Consider the following 17,147-nt stretch of genomic DNA (forward strand, 5'->3'; position numbering starts at 1 on the left):
CGCATATCTATTTTCAAATTCGAAACCACCAGCCGGCGATCGCGCGCCAGGTGGCAACGCTAGTTGGTCTTGTTTCCCCTACCATAATGTAGGTGGCGTGCTAGTAGAGTGACCGCCTGCCAGGTTTTGGTATTTTTCAAGGGGAAACTGGTACTTGTGGTATTTTCACACAACTTTCCCGCCCTCTGGCAGCGCCCTGCCACCGAGTGGCAACCCCAGTCGCGGTTGCGATCGCGTAGTTTCGTTTACATATTTGCTGGCTGTTTTCGCGCATATTATGGATTTGTTTTTGCGGCTGCCTGGAGGAGCGTGAAAACGCTGCTCGGCTGCTGAGGAAAGCCATCGGGAAAAGCGGTGCACCAGAGAAAAGCCAACTGTTCCGCGGCCCCTGTGCGCGCGTGTGTGGGTGCAAGCGTCGGCGTGTCGGTGATCGCGTGGGCGTGTGTGCGTGTCGTGTCACCACTTGTGGCAAATATTTGAAGATTTGCATTGCGGAGGAAAGTGCCAGAAAGTGAGTGCCAGGCGCCGCCCCCCGCGCTTCCGCCGCCCGCAGCAGCCGCCTTCCCTGGCAACCGCCGCGCCTGCGTCCCGGGGCCACACGCGCTCTGCGCCGCCTGCCTACGTGTCCGGAAATCCCCCCCAGAAATGTGGGTCTGCTGCCTAGTCCTCCTGCTGGGCTGCGCAGCCGCGGAGGTCAGCGAGGTGCGGGTGGTCCAGGAGGTGGACAACTTCCTGGAGAAGCCGCACTACCTGCGCAACGAGGAGATCGGCGCGCTCTTCGGCCAGCTGGCCAGGGACTACCCCGACCTGGCGCAGAGCTACTCGATAGGCAGCTCCCTGGAGGACCGACCCCTGCACGCCCTGGCCCTGAGCGGCCCCACCGGCGAGTCCCGGGACGGGGACCTGCTCCGGCCCATGGTGAAGCTGGTGGCCAACATCCGCGGCGACGAGGCCGTGGGGCGCCAGATGGTCCTCTACCTGGCCGAGTACCTGGCCACCCACTACGACGGCGACGCGGCGGTCCAGGCGCTGCTCAACCGCACCGAGGTCCACTTTCTGCCCACCTGCAACCCCGACGGCTTCGCCAGGGCCCAGGTGAGTCACCACATTCGCGTTTCTCCCGGTCTCTTTGTAGCCAAGAATCGACGGGCTCTGGGGAAGGGGAAACAGCTGGCGGAGCGGGAAAGGTGATTGTGAGCGGACAGCCACAGGCCCCGCCCCATCGCTAGCCCCTCCACCTGCATATGGCATATGGATCGCACCTTACCGAGGAAAAGTATTGTGACCATAGGTTGCCTTATGAGAATTTGCTCTCCTGGGAAGTTCGCCAGCGACTTGGTCTGTGCGATCAGCTTATTCATACTCACTCACGGAATGTTAGTCACTGATTAGCATTCACTTCGAACAAAAACCTGTTGGCATAGATTGGAAAACAAAGTTCCTAAGCAGTAGAAACCAAGTTAATACAGCTTTGTGCATTATATTCGGTTTATTATTGGAGTGATATGATATGATATAATATAGAATGATATTATTTGTTATATCATGATATATTATATGATATGATATGATAAATATATGATATGATATGATAAATATATGATATTATATGATATAATATATGATATCATATAGTATGTTATGATATATTATATAATATGAAATGATATTGTTTGATATGATTTGATATGTATAGTACGATCTGATATCATATTACATGATTTGATATGATATGTATGATATTATATCATGTGATATGATTTAGTATAGTATCATATAATATTACATGATATGATATGATAATATTACATGAGATAGTGTTATATTACATGATATAATGTGATATAGTATTATATGGTACAGTATGATATGAAATGATATTATATAGTATGATATGATATGATATTATGAAATGATACAGTTTGATATGATATAATATAGTATGATATCATTTGATATATTATGATATATGATATGATATGGTATGACATGATATGATATAATATGATATCATATAGTATGATATGATATATGATATGAAATGATTTTGTTTGATATGATATGTATGATATTATATCATATGATATGATTAAGTATAATATGATATAATATTACATGATATGATATGATAATATTACATGAGATAGTATTATATTACATGATATAATGTGATATAGTATTATATGGTACAGTATGATATGATATGATGCGATATGATATGAAATGATATTATATAGTATGATATGATATGATACAGTTTGATATGATATGATATAATATAGTATGATATTATTTGATATATTATGATATATGATATGATGATATATGATATAATATGATATGGTATAGTATGATATGCTACAGTATGATATGATATGATGCGATATTATATATGTATGATATGAACTGATATTATATGGGATATGTTATGATATCATATGATACAATATGATATTATATGATGATATACAATGCATTCCATATTACTTAAAATCAGAGGATTTGGGATACCTTATTTTATATATTTATATTTATAACTGAACCTAAAGAGATCACAGCTTATTTCAAGATTTAAAGTACAATTAAATTACATAGTTGTACATACAAAGTTTTTATAAGGAACGGAGAGGTATATATGTATTATTTTCTCTCAACAGTTCATCACCTTTTATTGCCTAATATAATATGATATGATATTACATGATATGAAGTACGATAAGGTATAGTATGTTACGATATGATATTTTATAGTATGATATGACACACTATATAATATACTCCATATTTCTTGAAATCAGAGGATTTGCCATACCTTATATAGTATTTTTTAACTGAACTTTAATTAGGTAAAAAGTTGTGAGTGGAACGACGAGGTATATAAGATACTCTCAATAGTTCATCGCATTTCCTTGCCTGACCCGTTCATATCAGCTGCCCTGTTTCTCCCAGTGCACCCACAGACACCTCGATCTCTCCATTCGCTCTTTCGATCCGCCGAGCTTTTGTCGGGGCTGCGCCCGCGGTCTTTTTCGCCGCAAAGTGAGAGCAGACTAGTGGACAGACATCCACAAGCTCCAGAAAACGAGATCTTGGCCCCGACTACGTAGAATGTGTGATTGGAATGTTGCGACCCACTTTTTCCGGCTTGTGGTCGGCCAGCGTGTGTGATCACTCAATTAGCGGCCAAGAACTCATCCATCCACTCCATCCGCGCCACAGATCTCAGGTGAGACACTGCGTTTGGGCTCTTCCCTGCCGAAGCCTGGCAAAGTGTCATTCGAGTGCCCCTCCAATCGGTAATCGCTTAATGGATCCCAATAGCTCTTCGGCGGACTCAAGTGTGCTTCTTGAAAGGTCTCGTTCTTCTCAAATGAACACTGGAAAGCGAGAAACGTGACTATAATGTTTTTCGCTGGCGATGAGCGCAATAATGTAGCCATAAACCGATTTCAAAGGAAGCCTATTTTACATTTCCCTATCTTAATTCGCTTTGATAAGAAGGAGTTTCCAATTTATTTCCAGGAATTCCAGGAATTTCCAATTTAATCATGATCTTGGGGGGAAGTTCAGCGAACAAAGATAGGAAAGTTACTACTTTGAACTTATGATTTTTTAAATAAACAATTAAGTTCCCAGCAATTCCCTTTGTTATGGGCGGTAACTCCCCAGGGGGAATACTATGTTATATCTTCAGGTAATTAAAATGGTTTATCCGCAATCCCACTTGGTACCCACGTCCCTAATTTCAATTGAGACTCATGTGATGATATCAGGAGCTCGGCCAGGCTCCGGGTTCGGCTTCAGGGAGCAAACAACAGCGCAACAGTGACACAATTCAGCGGGCTTATTATTGGCCTTATCAGCGTTCTAATTGCCGCAGATCTGTGTGGATCTTGTGTGGATCTTGTGTGGTTTTTATTGCCCCAACGGCAACTGCGCGGTACATTGCACACGGGCCTCGAAGGCAGCGGCTGAATGGGCTTGAAAGAGCTGTGCAAACTGCAAGTTAACTTGGGGCACACTCCCAGGGAGGTCGCATTCTAGCTTAGCTTGTAGATACTCAGATGGCCTTCGCTTTGGGCACCCCAATGGTCGATTGTGGCTCCGATTAGATTGACACGTTGGTGAACACTGCACTGGCACAGTCTGCTCCCGGTAAATAGGTTGGTAATCATATAATATGATCGTAATATGATGATATAACCTATGGATTATGGCTTTGCAATACCATATATCAAATGATCTTATGTTCTATGTAGAACTCATAACCAATTGTTAAATTAACCTATGTCATATTGGTTTAGGACTTTACAATACCATATATCAAATAATCCCATGTTGTTCTATGTAGAACTGTTATCAAATTATCAATTTACCTCATAGGATGGGAAAAAGTTCACTATATTAAAACTTAAGTGCGATTTGAATGTGAACCACTGACAATGCCGAGTTCTGATGGTATAATCTGTACTCCCGCAGCCCGGGATGTGGCGCTGACAGTGCCGAATCCCTGGCCGCCTCTCCTCCTGGGCGACTGTTTTATGGCCTCCTCAGTAATCTGGCGATAGCGCAAACATAGTTTGTCGCTCCGCTGACGTCACGATGTCGCAACTGCACGGCGGCAAAGAGAAAAGCTGCTGACGACGTGGCAGGGGGTGGCACACCGGGCGGGCGCCGCAGGCAATGGCCTGGCAAGAAACTGGTTAGGTGTCACAACAATAAGAGCGCGGCACCGATGACGTTCGCGCCGCCCGCCCTACTTCCCTGCAATCGAGGCACTTGCTCGCAACCGGTCGTTGTGGCCGCCGGTGGACGGGGTTTCGCCGCGGAGTTTGCCAATTTCCGCTTCAGTCTTAGCTCAATTTCGCCCATTGCCCGAGTGCACTGCCAATCAGCAGCTGTGCGCTCGGCAAACACGGCGCAGATTATGTAAATCAGGTGTCTGGCGAAGACGTGTGAGCCGCGGCAGATACCTTGAGCCACAGGTGTCTCGGCCAGACCGTGATTCTAGCAACTTATATTGGATTTGCTATCGGCTCTTGCAGCCAGTTCGCGCCTTGCGCTTGGGCACCCGAATCCCTAATCTTAGTTTGGATGGCTTGGAATTCTAATAATCTCATCTCTAATTCGCAATTTATTCGCTCTGAATCTAAATAATAGGTGCCCAAACCTGAAATTCAAAAGTATCTCAGTTCATGTGCACCTTCCAGGGTGTCCGCGATGCGCATCTACTGCAACCACCTGGAAAGCCGCAACTCCTCCAGGAAGCGCATTCCAGCGTGGCCTCTCAGCGCCACTCGGCCCCCACTGGGCAGATCGCAGCTAAGCACTTGTTGTTGTCTTCGCACCCACCGTTAATCGATGGAAACGCTTGCTGGAAGCGGGTGGAGCGAGGAGGGAGGTGCTGGAAAGTGGCCATATGCCCGCTCGTTTCCCTGATAACAGCGTTGGGCCGCTCTCAGTTGCGCGAATGCCAATTTCGCTTGCTTATCGACGGGGCGTGTGTGCGTACACGCGTCTGTATGTAATTTCGGCCGGGTGGTTACTTTTTCGCTGCAACCCACGCGCACAGGATGGGCCGTCTGTGACGTCACGGCGTGGGTGTCACACTATCGATTTTCGTGTAAAAATATCCTGTTGACGTGCGCCGAGCGCGGCTCTCTGCGCTCTCGCGCGCTCCCCCCGCCCGCACGCACACTCGCGCAGGCGCCACACTTTTCGGGGCTGGCAACTCCCCCGCGGTCCATGGTAATAACACAGTTAAATGCGCCTAAATAAACTATAAACTATTAATCCCGTGGCAGCCGAAAAAGCAAAGCTTCTCCGTGAGCACTTTTTTAATGGCTCGGGCGCTCGGCGCGGCGTGTAATTTCCCTGCAATTAGCGCCTCTCTCTGGCTTGGGGCTGCTCTCTTGGAACGGCGCACAGTGGGGTGAACGAACGCTGAATGGAAGGGCGATTTCCATATTTTACCGCTAGTTTTCCATTATTTGGGATCTCAAGAGCAGGTGTTAATGGGTTTTTGTTTTAACAATTTTTTATTTTTATTGTAACCAAACGTAGTGTGAATATTATATTTCTGGAAACACAAAGTTTTTCTATAAAAATTTAATTTTTTTTATTTGACATTACTTTTAGTATAGTTCAACTTTCATAAATTAAATCATTTGTGTTATTTTTTTCAAAGATTTATTGTATTTTTGTTTATGGTATTTTTATTGTAAATAGGATATTTCTTGGAATCCAAAGTTTTTCTACTAAATTTTTTTTTAATTTGACCTCGTATTTATTATAGTTCAACTTTCATAAATTAAACCATTTATATTATTTTTTCAAAGATTTATTTCACTTTTATTGTGAATGTGATATTTCTTGGAATCAAAAACTGTTCCTATTAAAATTTAAAATTTTCTAACTTGACCTCCCATTTATTTTAGTTGAACTTTTATAAATTAAACCATTTATTTTATGACGTATTTCCACTCGTATTTTATTTTAAATGGCTTTCGGAAGCATAAACCACACTTATCAGTTATATAGAAACGTGGATTGGGGCTTTTGGGTTAGTCACCGCCCCACTGTGCGACGTCGGCGGCGGCAGAGCGTTGGCGGCTGCGGCGGCGGCGGCGGGCGAATGGGCGCTTAAGGCCAATCAACGCAGCAAATTTTCAAACAGTTCATTTTTCGAGGCTGAGCTGCAACGACGGACGGACGCTCGACGAACGGACGCCCCCGACGGACAAGCGAAAAGCACCGAGAGCGAGCGAGAGCGCAGAGCGAGCAGCTGCTGGGCCGCCGCAGGAATATAACCGTGTCCCGCTCGATTCGCACGCCAGTGATAAAAACAACGCAATCTCGACCAGATTGCCCCGATCCGGAGTCCGGAACCCGCACTCCCAGTCCGCCATCCGCCAGCCGCAGTAGCAAGATGCCAGCGCTGGGTCTCCTGTTCGTCGCCGCCGCCGTGGCCCTGCTGATCCCGCCGGGCGGGGGCTACATCATCAAGGAGGACGAGTCCTTCCTGCAGCAGCCGCACTACGTCAGCCAGGAGCAGCTGGAGGACCTGTTCGCCGGCCTGGAGAAGGCCTATCCCGACCAGGCGCGCGTCCACTACCTTGGCCGCTCCCTGGAGGGCCGCAACCTGCTGGCCCTGCAGATCTCGCGGAACACCCGCTCGCGGAATCTGCTCTCGCCGCCCGTCAAGTACATTGCCAACATGCACGGCGACGAGACGGTGGGCAGGCAGCTCCTGGTCTACCTGGCCCAGTACCTGCTGGGCAACCACGAGCGCATCGCCGAGCTGGGCCAGCTGGTCAACAGCACGGACATCTACCTGATGCCCACCATGAACCCGGATGGCTTTGCGTTGTCCCAGGTAAAGAGTGGCCCGGGGTCACCTGTTGGGGCGCGTGTTTTGGTTTCGGGCCGAAAAATCGATAAGTGGGTGGCGTTTTTCGGGAAACCTCGGCCACCTGCTCGGGAGCAGGGCCGGCAGCTGGGAGTGGGAACGGGAGCACTATACGGTTTCGGGAGCACCGCGAAGCAGGATATCTTAAGCAAGGACGAAGTGGGGGAGACAGATGCAGTCGCCTTGGGATTCTGGAAAATATTATAGATGGGATGAGTAGAAGCCTATTTTATCAGCGGTTATCATGCACAAAATGCCACAGTTCATAGGGTTTTTTTTAAGACTTCTTGATGGCTTCGGCTTACTCATCGAAAGTGTTCCATGAGAGCCCCTCGGAAACCCCTCTCTCCCCGAGGCCTGACTCAAAACGTTATCTACACCAGCGTTTACGATTCCTGGGGTTGATAAAACCGCGTGAAACAACGCCATCAAGGCCACAAGCTGCCCTCATCACCAGGGAAGAGCAGGGAAGAGATTTCGAGTTAACAAACAAATGGGTGCCAACTTCGCACTTTTTATCAATTGCCCTGGGCCAGGCCCTCTGCCCACTCAGAGGGCCGACTTACTGCCCAGAGACACACCTGATCCCCCATCGCCGCTCGTTTGTTTATCGTTAGCCACTCGAATCGTGGCTAGTGTGGAGTAAACACAAGCGGCTATCGGCGTGGACTATCTGCCCCGATTTGCCACTGTTGTTGTCCCAGCCCCAAAGGTCGGATTAAAACAATAAACAATCTCGCAGATGCTCCGGCGGGCATTTCCAATTGATTAGCAATACGTACCGTATGTATAACTTAACCACATTTGGTTTAAATTGGAAGATACTTCTCTTCTTGATATCAAGAAGAGTTTTGGCTTACTAGTTCTTTACTGATCTGCAGACTTTCTTAGCAATATTGTAGATATTTCTAAAAATATGTTTGTAAATACTCTTTTGGTTTGAACTAGGAAATACTACTCAATTTAGTCTTCTTGATATCAAGAAGAATTTTAAGTTTACAGGTTCTTAACGGACCTTTAGACTTTCTTAAGATTATTATACATTATTTTTATAATATGATTATAAATATGAATCATAGAACTTCTTAACTTAACCCCATTTCGTTTATATTGAGAAATACTACTTCTTAATATCAAGAAGAATTTTAAGTTTACAGGTTCTTAACAGACCTGCAGTCTTTCTTAACAATATTTTACATTTCTCTAGAAATGTGAATCATAGAACTTCCAACATTAATCCCTCTTGGTAAAATGGGAAATACTACGGAATTTAGTCTTCTTGATATCAAGAAGAATTTCAAGTTTACACTTTCTTAATTGACCGGCAGACCTTCTTATGAATATTATACTGTTTTTTGCTTAGACTATGAATACATTAATGGTTCACACCGTGTAATGTTAACTTTAATAAGTTTTGTGTGAGTAATTGCCCATATCTACATTGTTTACATGGCTTAAGACAAAGAAGCGCCTCTTTTACCACCCACTTGACTGCCAATTTCGCCATTCATCGCCTGCATCGAGGGGATTTTCTGCGCTGCCTGCTCGTTTTTATTTGCTTCGCTCCGAGCCAGGCCTTTGTGAGTTTTCCCATGGTGGCTGCCGATCGGTAGCGTGATCATTGTGGCCACAACGATGACATGATCCATTCAAGTCGGCCCTCTAATGCTGTAACTCGTTGGTTACGCAATGCCCATGGTCCACAGTCCGGGAAAGAACCCCTTTGCGCGGCCTCCGACTAATTGTGTTGTTTTCCACTCTCCGATGTCCAGCCATCGGCATAGTTCGTGCTCTGATTGACTGGCTGATTGCCGTTCCGATGGGCCAGGAGAAGGGCGGACGGGGGACGGGGGACGTGGGACGCACGGCGATGCGTTCTGTTTTCTCTTCCCGCTCCATTGCACAATATTATTACCGAATATCGATCCGGGGCCTTTCTTTCGCCGCGACCGTCGGGCTGCAATCGCTGGGTCGACACCTGACTGCCATGCCAAGTGCTCGATTCCGGTCAGGAGTGACCTGCATGCCAATCAGTCCATAAAGGGAAAGAGAAACTTCGGCTTTGACTGGCCGCGGATGGGTATGGCCCATCATCCACGGGCATCCCCTGGATATCATGTGTTTCAGGGGGCTTTCTCAAGGTGAGAGTGCCTGGGAGCATCTTTTATCTTATCTCCTGAAAGAGGTTCTTTCGTAGAGATTCTTTAATTGAAAATGTATGTTATTGAAGGTGGTTCCTCTGGGTCTTTAGAGATTCGTTTAACTTATATCATATAGTAGTATATAGCATGTTTCGCACTTTGCTAATCAACGTATCCCATTGCTTTCATTGCAGGAGGGCCGTTGCGAGTCGCTGCCCAACTACGTGGGACGCGGCAATGCGGCCAACGTCGACCTGAACCGCGACTTCCCCGACCGCCTGGAGCAGAGCCATGTCCACCAGTTGCGCGCCCAGTCCCGTCAGCCGGAGACGGCGGCGCTGGTCAACTGGATCATCAGCAAGCCGTTCGTGCTCTCCGCGAACTTCCACGGAGGCGCCGTGGTGGCCAGCTATCCCTACGACAACTCGCCGTAGGTTCTGCCACACCACCTTGTCTTACGACCGAACTAATCCCCAATCTGTCCACTTGCAGGGCTCACAACGAGTGCTGCGAGGAGAGCCTGACCCCGGACGACCGGGTCTTCAAGCAGCTGGCCCACACCTACTCGGACAACCACCCCGTGATGAGGAAGGGCAACAACTGCAACGACAGCTTCGCGGGCGGCATCACCAACGGAGCCAACTGGTACGAGCTGTCCGGCGGCATGCAGGACTTCAACTACGCGTTCAGCAACTGCTTCGAGCTGACCATCGAGCTGTCCTGCTGCAAGTACCCGGCGGCCAGCACTCTGCCCCTGGAATGGCAGCGCAACAAGGCGGCGCTGCTGCAGCTGCTCCGGCAGGCGCACATCGGCATCAAGGGCTTGGTGACGGACGTCAGCGGCTTCCCCATCCCGGATGCCAGCATCTACGTGGCCGGACTGGATGAGAAGCCGATGCGCACCTCGAAGCGCGGCGAGTACTGGAGGCTGTTGACCCCGGGCCTGTACAGCGTGCACGCCGCCGCCTTTGGGTGCGTTTTTGGGCTACTAAACCGTTGTCGAAGTCGTTGTTAATGCTGTGTTCCGTTTACCCCGCAGCTACCAGAGCAGCGCCCCCCAGGAAGTGCAGGTGACCAACGAGAACCAGGAGGCCCTGCGGCTGGACTTCAAGCTGACGCCCGTCGAGACGAACTTTGCTGGTATTAGCAGTTTGTACAGTCCCTATTATTTCTAGAGAGGGCTGCAACGGATATACACATATATATGCGCATATTTAGTTTAGTCGCCGGCTAGACACCAGACACTACACCAGACACCAGACTCCCGACACACACGTACTCATAGCCCCGCCATGACCTGCACCTAGTTGGCCTGCTCCGCCCGCTCACTCCGCACCACGTCCTTGTACTATATGTTACCCCCGCCATCGCCCGATCCCGATCCCCAGCCCCTGGCATGTTCATTTGGTTCTCTTCACCCGGAGCCGGGACGCGCTTCCCCACGAGATCCGCAGAGAATATACAGGATTGGGTTCTCGTGGGGCAGCGCACCGGTCTTGGGTTTTCTCGAATATGTTTTTACGCATTTTCCTTTCATTTACGTGGCATTTCCATTCACTTCCGCCCTGGAATCTCCTGGTTTTGCGCGATTCTCAAACTGCCAGCCTGTGCTAGCGACCTCTCTGTCTCCCTCTATCTCCCATTCAATTGTCGCTGTCTCTGTCACGCACACACTCAGCGAAAAACGTTTGATTTGTACATAGAGATTAAAAAGAGTCGAACAAATGCAAAAGGCCAGCCAAAAGTAACGAAATAAAACAGTAATCGATTAAGCGAAATGTACTTAGGAACCACTGACGAAACCAGCCCACTAAGGTCATCTAATGACCCACACAGAACACAGAAATCCAAACTGAATCGGTCCTAGCTTGATCTCCACTCCCCCAGCTCACCCAATCCCAAGTATTGCGGAGCATCGATGGGCAGAGCCATGATAAACACGAAACTCCGAACACACACCGCTCTCTATGATATCCTATCGATACGTGTAGATTATATATGGTTATCCTATCAGAAACGATTGTTGAGCACTTCCCCACGAAAGAGGGAAACTAACCTTCGCAAGTAGGCGAGATTATTATCAATTACGATCCGACTATGTAGCACACATGCTCCTGTATGGCTTTTAAATATAATATGTACTGTACGGTGTTGACGAGACCTGGCCAAGATCCCGTGGGGATCGATTCTAGGAGTATTGAGGGTGCCACGAGTCCTCTGCTGGGGATGAATAAAATTATGATTTTCGCTTGGTGCGTTTTATTTCCACCCCATGGATCATTACTTCATTTTCATTTGCTAGTTTATACAAAGGATTCTTAAGTGGTTATGTCACTACCTTTTTCTCTGCCATATCGTTATGTTTTTATTAATTTTTATACTGCTTTAGGTTCATCTTTTTGTTATTTTTTAGTTGTCTGATTTACTTATTTTCCCCTAGTTCCCCTCGCCGACCTCCTAAGTTTGTATATATCCTTTGCCCTGCGATCGCTTAAAAGTTGGGGGCGAGGAGTGTCGAGTCACACCTAAGAATTTTAATTGTATACTCCACTAAGTACCTAAATCGAAAACGAATGAACAGCGTGTGTGCCAAAAGTCAAACTACATTATAGATTTGTTTTATATAAACTATATACTATATGAATGTATGTGTATGGCACTTAATCGTCAAGAGTCAAGCATTTTATTTGGCATTTTACTTGGATTTTAACCTAATAAATGTGAACTATGAAATTATGGCTAATAAACGATCGAAATTATGCATCCGCTTGTGCTTGTGATTCGCCGCTGATTTCAGCCCCTGCCGCCGCTGAATCGTAGACGCACTGCATCCACTCCCCCCACCAGTCACCCGCATGCGGCACCTCCCCCTGAAAACCGAAAACCCGGCATGCTTGCACACTAAATCCTCACCCATTTCCGTTTCCGCTCTCCCCCTTTCCCGCAGGCAACTTCCGGAAGGTGAAGGTCGAGCGCTCGGAGCCGCCGGAGAAGCGCAAGGAGCAGTACCACGGATTCCTGACCCCCACCAAGTTCGAGCACCACAACTACACGGCCATGGAGAGGTGAGAACGGGGGTCATGCCAACATAGTGCTTGTATGTGCGCACTCCTCTCACTGAGAACCACCATATGGTGGCGGAAAAGTACATTCAGAGTACATTCAGGGCAATGCAGTATTAACAACGGATTATAACGACCTAGTGTGGTGGTTTTCCCTCCTCGCTGAGGTTAAAGTAGTGCTACCTTTAATATACTTGCCAGTCACCAAGCTGAATCCTGCTAATCATATGTTTTCCCGCTCTTCCAGCTTCCTGAGGGACATGGCCGCCAGCTACCCCTCGCTCACCCGCCTCTACAGCATTGGCAAGAGCGTGCAGGGCCGCGACCTCTGGGTGCTGGAGATCTTCGCCACGCCGGGCTCCCATGTGCCCGGCGTGCCGGAGTTCAAGTACGTGGCCAACATGCACGGCAACGAGGTGGTGGGCAAGGAGTGCCTGCTGCTGCTCACCAAGTACATGCTGGAGCGCTACGGCAACGACGACAGGATAACCAGGCTGGTCAACGGCACCCGGATGCACTTCCTGTACAGCATGAACCCCGACGGCTATGAGATCTCCAGGGAGGGCGACCGCACCGGCGGCGTTGGCCGGGCGAATGCCCATGGCATTGACCTGAACAGGAACTTCCCGGACCAGTACGGCACGGACAGGTACAACAAGGTGACGGAGCCCGAGGTGGCCGCCCTGATGAACTGGACGCTCTCCCTGCCCTTCGTGCTGTCCGCCAACCTGCACGGTGGCTCCCTGGTGGCCAACTACCCGTTCGACGATAACGAGAACGATTTCAACGACCCCTTCATGAGGCTGCGCAACTCCAGCATCAACGGGCGCAAGCCCAACCCCACGGAGGACAACGCTCTGTTCAGGCACCTGGCCGGGGTCTACTCGAAGGCGCACCCCACCATGCACTTGGCCCAGCCGTGCTCGCTCTTCCCCAACGAGTACTTCACCGATGGCATCACCAACGGTGCCCAGTGGTACAGTGTCACCGGGGGCATGCAGGACTGGAACTATGTGAGGGCCGGATGCCTGGAGCTGACCATCGAGATGGGCTGCGACAAGTTCCCCATGGCCGCAGAGCTGCCGCAGTACTGGGAGGATCATCGGGAGCCGCTGCTGCAGTTCATAGAGCAGGTGCATCATGGCATCCATGGCTTCGTGCACAGCTCCATTGGCACCCCGATCGCGGGGGCTGTTGTCCGCCTGGATGGAGCGAACCACTCGAGCTACAGTCAAACGTTCGGCGACTACTGGAAGCTGGCGCTGCCGGGTCGCCACAATCTCACCGTTCTGGGCGACAACTACGCTCCGATGCGGGTGGAGGTGGAGGTGCCCGATGGCGAGCCCTTTGAGATGCGCATGGACGTGACCCTCATGCCCGACGACCCGCAGCACTGGGCCTCCGCCAACGACTTCAGGATCATCGAGAACGTGGTCAACACGCGGTACCACACCAATCCCCAGGTTCGATCCCGTCTGGCGGAGCTGGAGAACGAGAACGGGCAGATTGCCAGCTTTGGTTATGCGGATAACGAGTTCAGCAGATACTTCAACAACTTCAAGATGACCTCTGATGTGAGTGGGAACCATTTGCACCCCTGATCCCCCTACTGACCTGTTTCTGTTGCAGATTGGCGAGCCCGAGGAGCACAAGTACAAGCTGCTGGTGGTCAGCTCCCTGTTCGACACAGCCGCCCCCCTGGGCAGGGAAATCATGCTCAACCTGGTGCGGCACCTGCTCGAGGGCTTCAAGCTGCAGGACGCCACTGTGCGGAATCTTTTGAAGCACAGTGTTATCTACTTCCTGCCGCAGACCAGCAAGTTCGACGATGTCTTCAACATGTACAATGCCAAGTGAGCTGGTCCCCTCTAAGTCGTGTTCAGAAACTAATCTAGTCTTACCCCTTAATAGCTCCTCCGTTTGCGATCCCGTCCTGGGCGATGAGCTGGCAGAGCGCCTTCTCAACCCGGAGACGGACCAGGCCAAGGACGTGTTCCTGCAGTTCCTGCGCAGCGAACGCTTTGATCTGATGCTCACCTTCGGTGCCGGCAGCTCGGAGCTGAGCTATCCCAAGGGCGACCAGGTGCTGGAAAAGTTCGCCCACGAAATGCAGCGAACCGAGTTCAACTACTCGCCCCTGCAGTGCCCCCCATCCGCCACGAGGCAGGCGCATCGCGAGACCACGGACAGGCTAACCAACATGATGTACCGCATGTACAACCTGCCGGTGTACACCTTGGGCCTCTCCTGCTGCCGGATGCCGCACCACAAGCAAATCGCCTCCGTGTGGCGCAAGAACATCGACAAGATCAAGAACTTCCTGGCTCTGGTGAAGACGGGAGTGACTGGCTCGGTGCAGAACGACCAGGGACAGCCGCTGAGGGAGGCCTTTGTGCGGCTGCTGGAGCACGAGAGGATCATCAATGTGACGAGGAATGCGGCGCGCTTCCAGCTGATGCTGCCCCACGGCCTGTATGGCCTGGAGGTGACCGCGCCCAACTACGAGACGCAGATGATCAAGGTGGACGTGCGGGATGGCCAGATAACGGAGCTGGGCATCATACGCATGCATCCGTACACGCTGCTCCGCGGCGTGGTCATGGAGCTGCCCACCAATGGCAACAGGGCCACCACTAGCATTGCGGGCGTGGTGCTGGACGAGAGCAATCACCCGGTGCGGAATGCCAAGGTCTCGGTGGTGGGCCAGACGCAGCTGAGGAACTTCACCAACAGCATGGGTCAGTACCACATATCGGCGGTGCCCCTGGGCAACATTGCGCTGCGAGTGGAGGCGCCGCGTCACCTGGAGGCCACGCGACAGATGCACCTGGTTCAGAGTGGCCTGCCCACCGAGAACGTGGTCTTCCACCTGAAGGCCAACGAGCACGTCTTCGGACTGCCCCGCCTGCTGTTCATCCTGCTGGCCAGTATTTTGATCATCGTCGGCGTGGTGGTCTGCGTGCTGTGCGCCCAGTTCTGGTTCTACCGACGTCACCGGGGCAACAAGCCGTACTACAACTTTTCGCTGCTGCCGCAGAAGAGCAAGGAGCAGTTCGATCTGGACGACGACGAGGCGGGCGACGATGGGGAGACGGAGCTCTTCCGGTCGCCAATTAAGCGTAAGTTGGGGAGAATACTAGGGTGATTGATTTAACTAATGGTCTGTCTGACTATAGGTGGCATGACCATTCAGCCGTACTTCGACGAGGAGCAGCTGGAGCGCATCCTGCACACGGACGACGAGGACGACGATGGGCCGCACATGGAGCCGGAACTGGACGTGGCCGACGACAGTGGCGACGAGATAGTGATGCTGCACAACCACGGCAACAAGCGCCGGCACTAGATGTCGCCTCGATCCCATCAATCGCCACCAATCTCAGCTGTCCCAACCAGGAGCCAGGAAGTAGGAACCAGGAACCCCTCGAACCACGATCCATGATCCACTGCAACTACACGACAACCACACACAACATAACTGTGATTCAAAACGTTTTCAAGAGAAACCAACGCAAGCATTGCTCTACCTTTTTTTTTATTTTGTATAATATATACATATACATACCCTTAAATGTAACCTAATATTCGATATACAATGATGCGATCTGCGTCGGCGCTTCACATCACAATCGTCAGCTTTAAATAGAGAATGTTGTGCTCCGAACTCCGAACTCCGACCCCCACCCACTCGGCGAATCTCTCTCCCCAGTCCTTGTAGCCCGATCATATAGATATATACAATACTTATCTGTCCAGCCAGAGCACAGCAAGCGCAACCGAAACCTAACTTAAGACTGAGAGCCTTGCTACTCTGGCGAAGAGAAATGATGTTCTGAGAGATACGAAACACGCGAATCTTGGGAAACAGAATCAGCAGGCCACAGCCGAGTGCCTACAGAGCGGTTCGAGTTGCCAAGTGGCCTAATGTCTTGCTTAAATATTTAAAATGTACCTAGTAATAGTTCAATTCTAATGTGAATGCTTAAGCATACCTATTTATTCTGCTGGGGAATGGCGATGTGAACTTTAAACTGCTCAAAAGCTGTTGGTTGTAAAGATCACTTTCAATCCTAGTACTTAATTTAGTAAAACTGGCCTGCAAATCCATATGTCTTATAGATAGTGCCACAAACGACAACCCTATGTACGCATAGACCTGGCAGTCTATTCATAGCTTCCAAAACCCAATACTTTACAAGAACAGCTGGAAAAAGAAAAGGAAATGCGCAGCTTGCTTAGGGAGATCATAACAAACCAGTTAACAGCTTTTGTAATATTTTCTTGGATATGTCTAACTTATTAAACACGAATATACAAAAAAACATGCGAATACTGCACGATTTTAGCTATACAGAGCACAGCAAGACAAAGAAGTGAGAGAGGAGGAGAACCTACATATTCCACAAGGTGCAGCATTTACTTATATGAATATACACACTTATATCGTATACATATCCACAAATATGGCAATTAAAACTATGTAAGCATTATCTCAATAAATTAATAATGTACCTACGAATCGCTTGAAAGAAGATT

At 49.3% G+C, this 17,147-nt stretch overlaps 1 protein-coding gene across 2 annotated transcripts; it reads left to right on the forward strand.

The window, feature by feature from the left end:
- Positions 1 to 204: 204 nt before the first annotated feature.
- LOC108023433 (carboxypeptidase D) lies at positions 205 to 17,130 on the forward strand. 2 transcript variants are annotated; one of them, XM_017092920.3, is made up of 9 exons: positions 205 to 1,095; positions 9,744 to 9,979; positions 10,042 to 10,521; positions 10,589 to 10,689; positions 12,497 to 12,614; positions 12,859 to 14,185; positions 14,241 to 14,464; positions 14,523 to 15,730; positions 15,788 to 17,130. In XM_017092920.3, the coding sequence occupies exons 1-9, from the start codon at positions 646 to 648 to the stop codon at positions 15,955 to 15,957; spliced, it is 4,314 nt and encodes a 1,437-aa protein (XP_016948409.1). In that variant the 5' UTR covers positions 205 to 645; the 3' UTR covers positions 15,958 to 17,130. The 2 variants fall into 2 exon arrangements, with proteins under 2 accessions (XP_016948409.1, XP_016948411.1); XM_017092922.3 differs by lacking the exon at positions 205 to 1,095 and adding an exon at positions 6,668 to 7,375.
- The last annotated feature ends 17 nt before the right edge of the window (positions 17,131 to 17,147 follow it).

The sequence above is a fragment of the Drosophila biarmipes genome, chromosome X (assembly GCF_025231255.1).
Source record: "Drosophila biarmipes strain raj3 chromosome X, RU_DBia_V1.1, whole genome shotgun sequence".
Classification (NCBI taxonomy): domain Eukaryota; kingdom Metazoa; phylum Arthropoda; class Insecta; order Diptera; family Drosophilidae; genus Drosophila; species Drosophila biarmipes.

Coding starts and splice junctions, on each gene's coding strand:
- LOC108023433 (XM_017092920.3), top strand. CDS start 646: ATGTGGGTCTGCTGCCTAGTCCTCCTGCTGGGCTGCGCAGCCGCGGAG. Junction 9,980..10,041: donor TATCCCTACGACAACTCGCC/GTAGGTTCTGCC, acceptor GTCCACTTGCAG/GGCTCACAACGAGTGCTGCG. Junction 10,522..10,588: donor GTGCACGCCGCCGCCTTTGG/GTGCGTTTTTGG, acceptor TTTACCCCGCAG/CTACCAGAGCAGCGCCCCCC.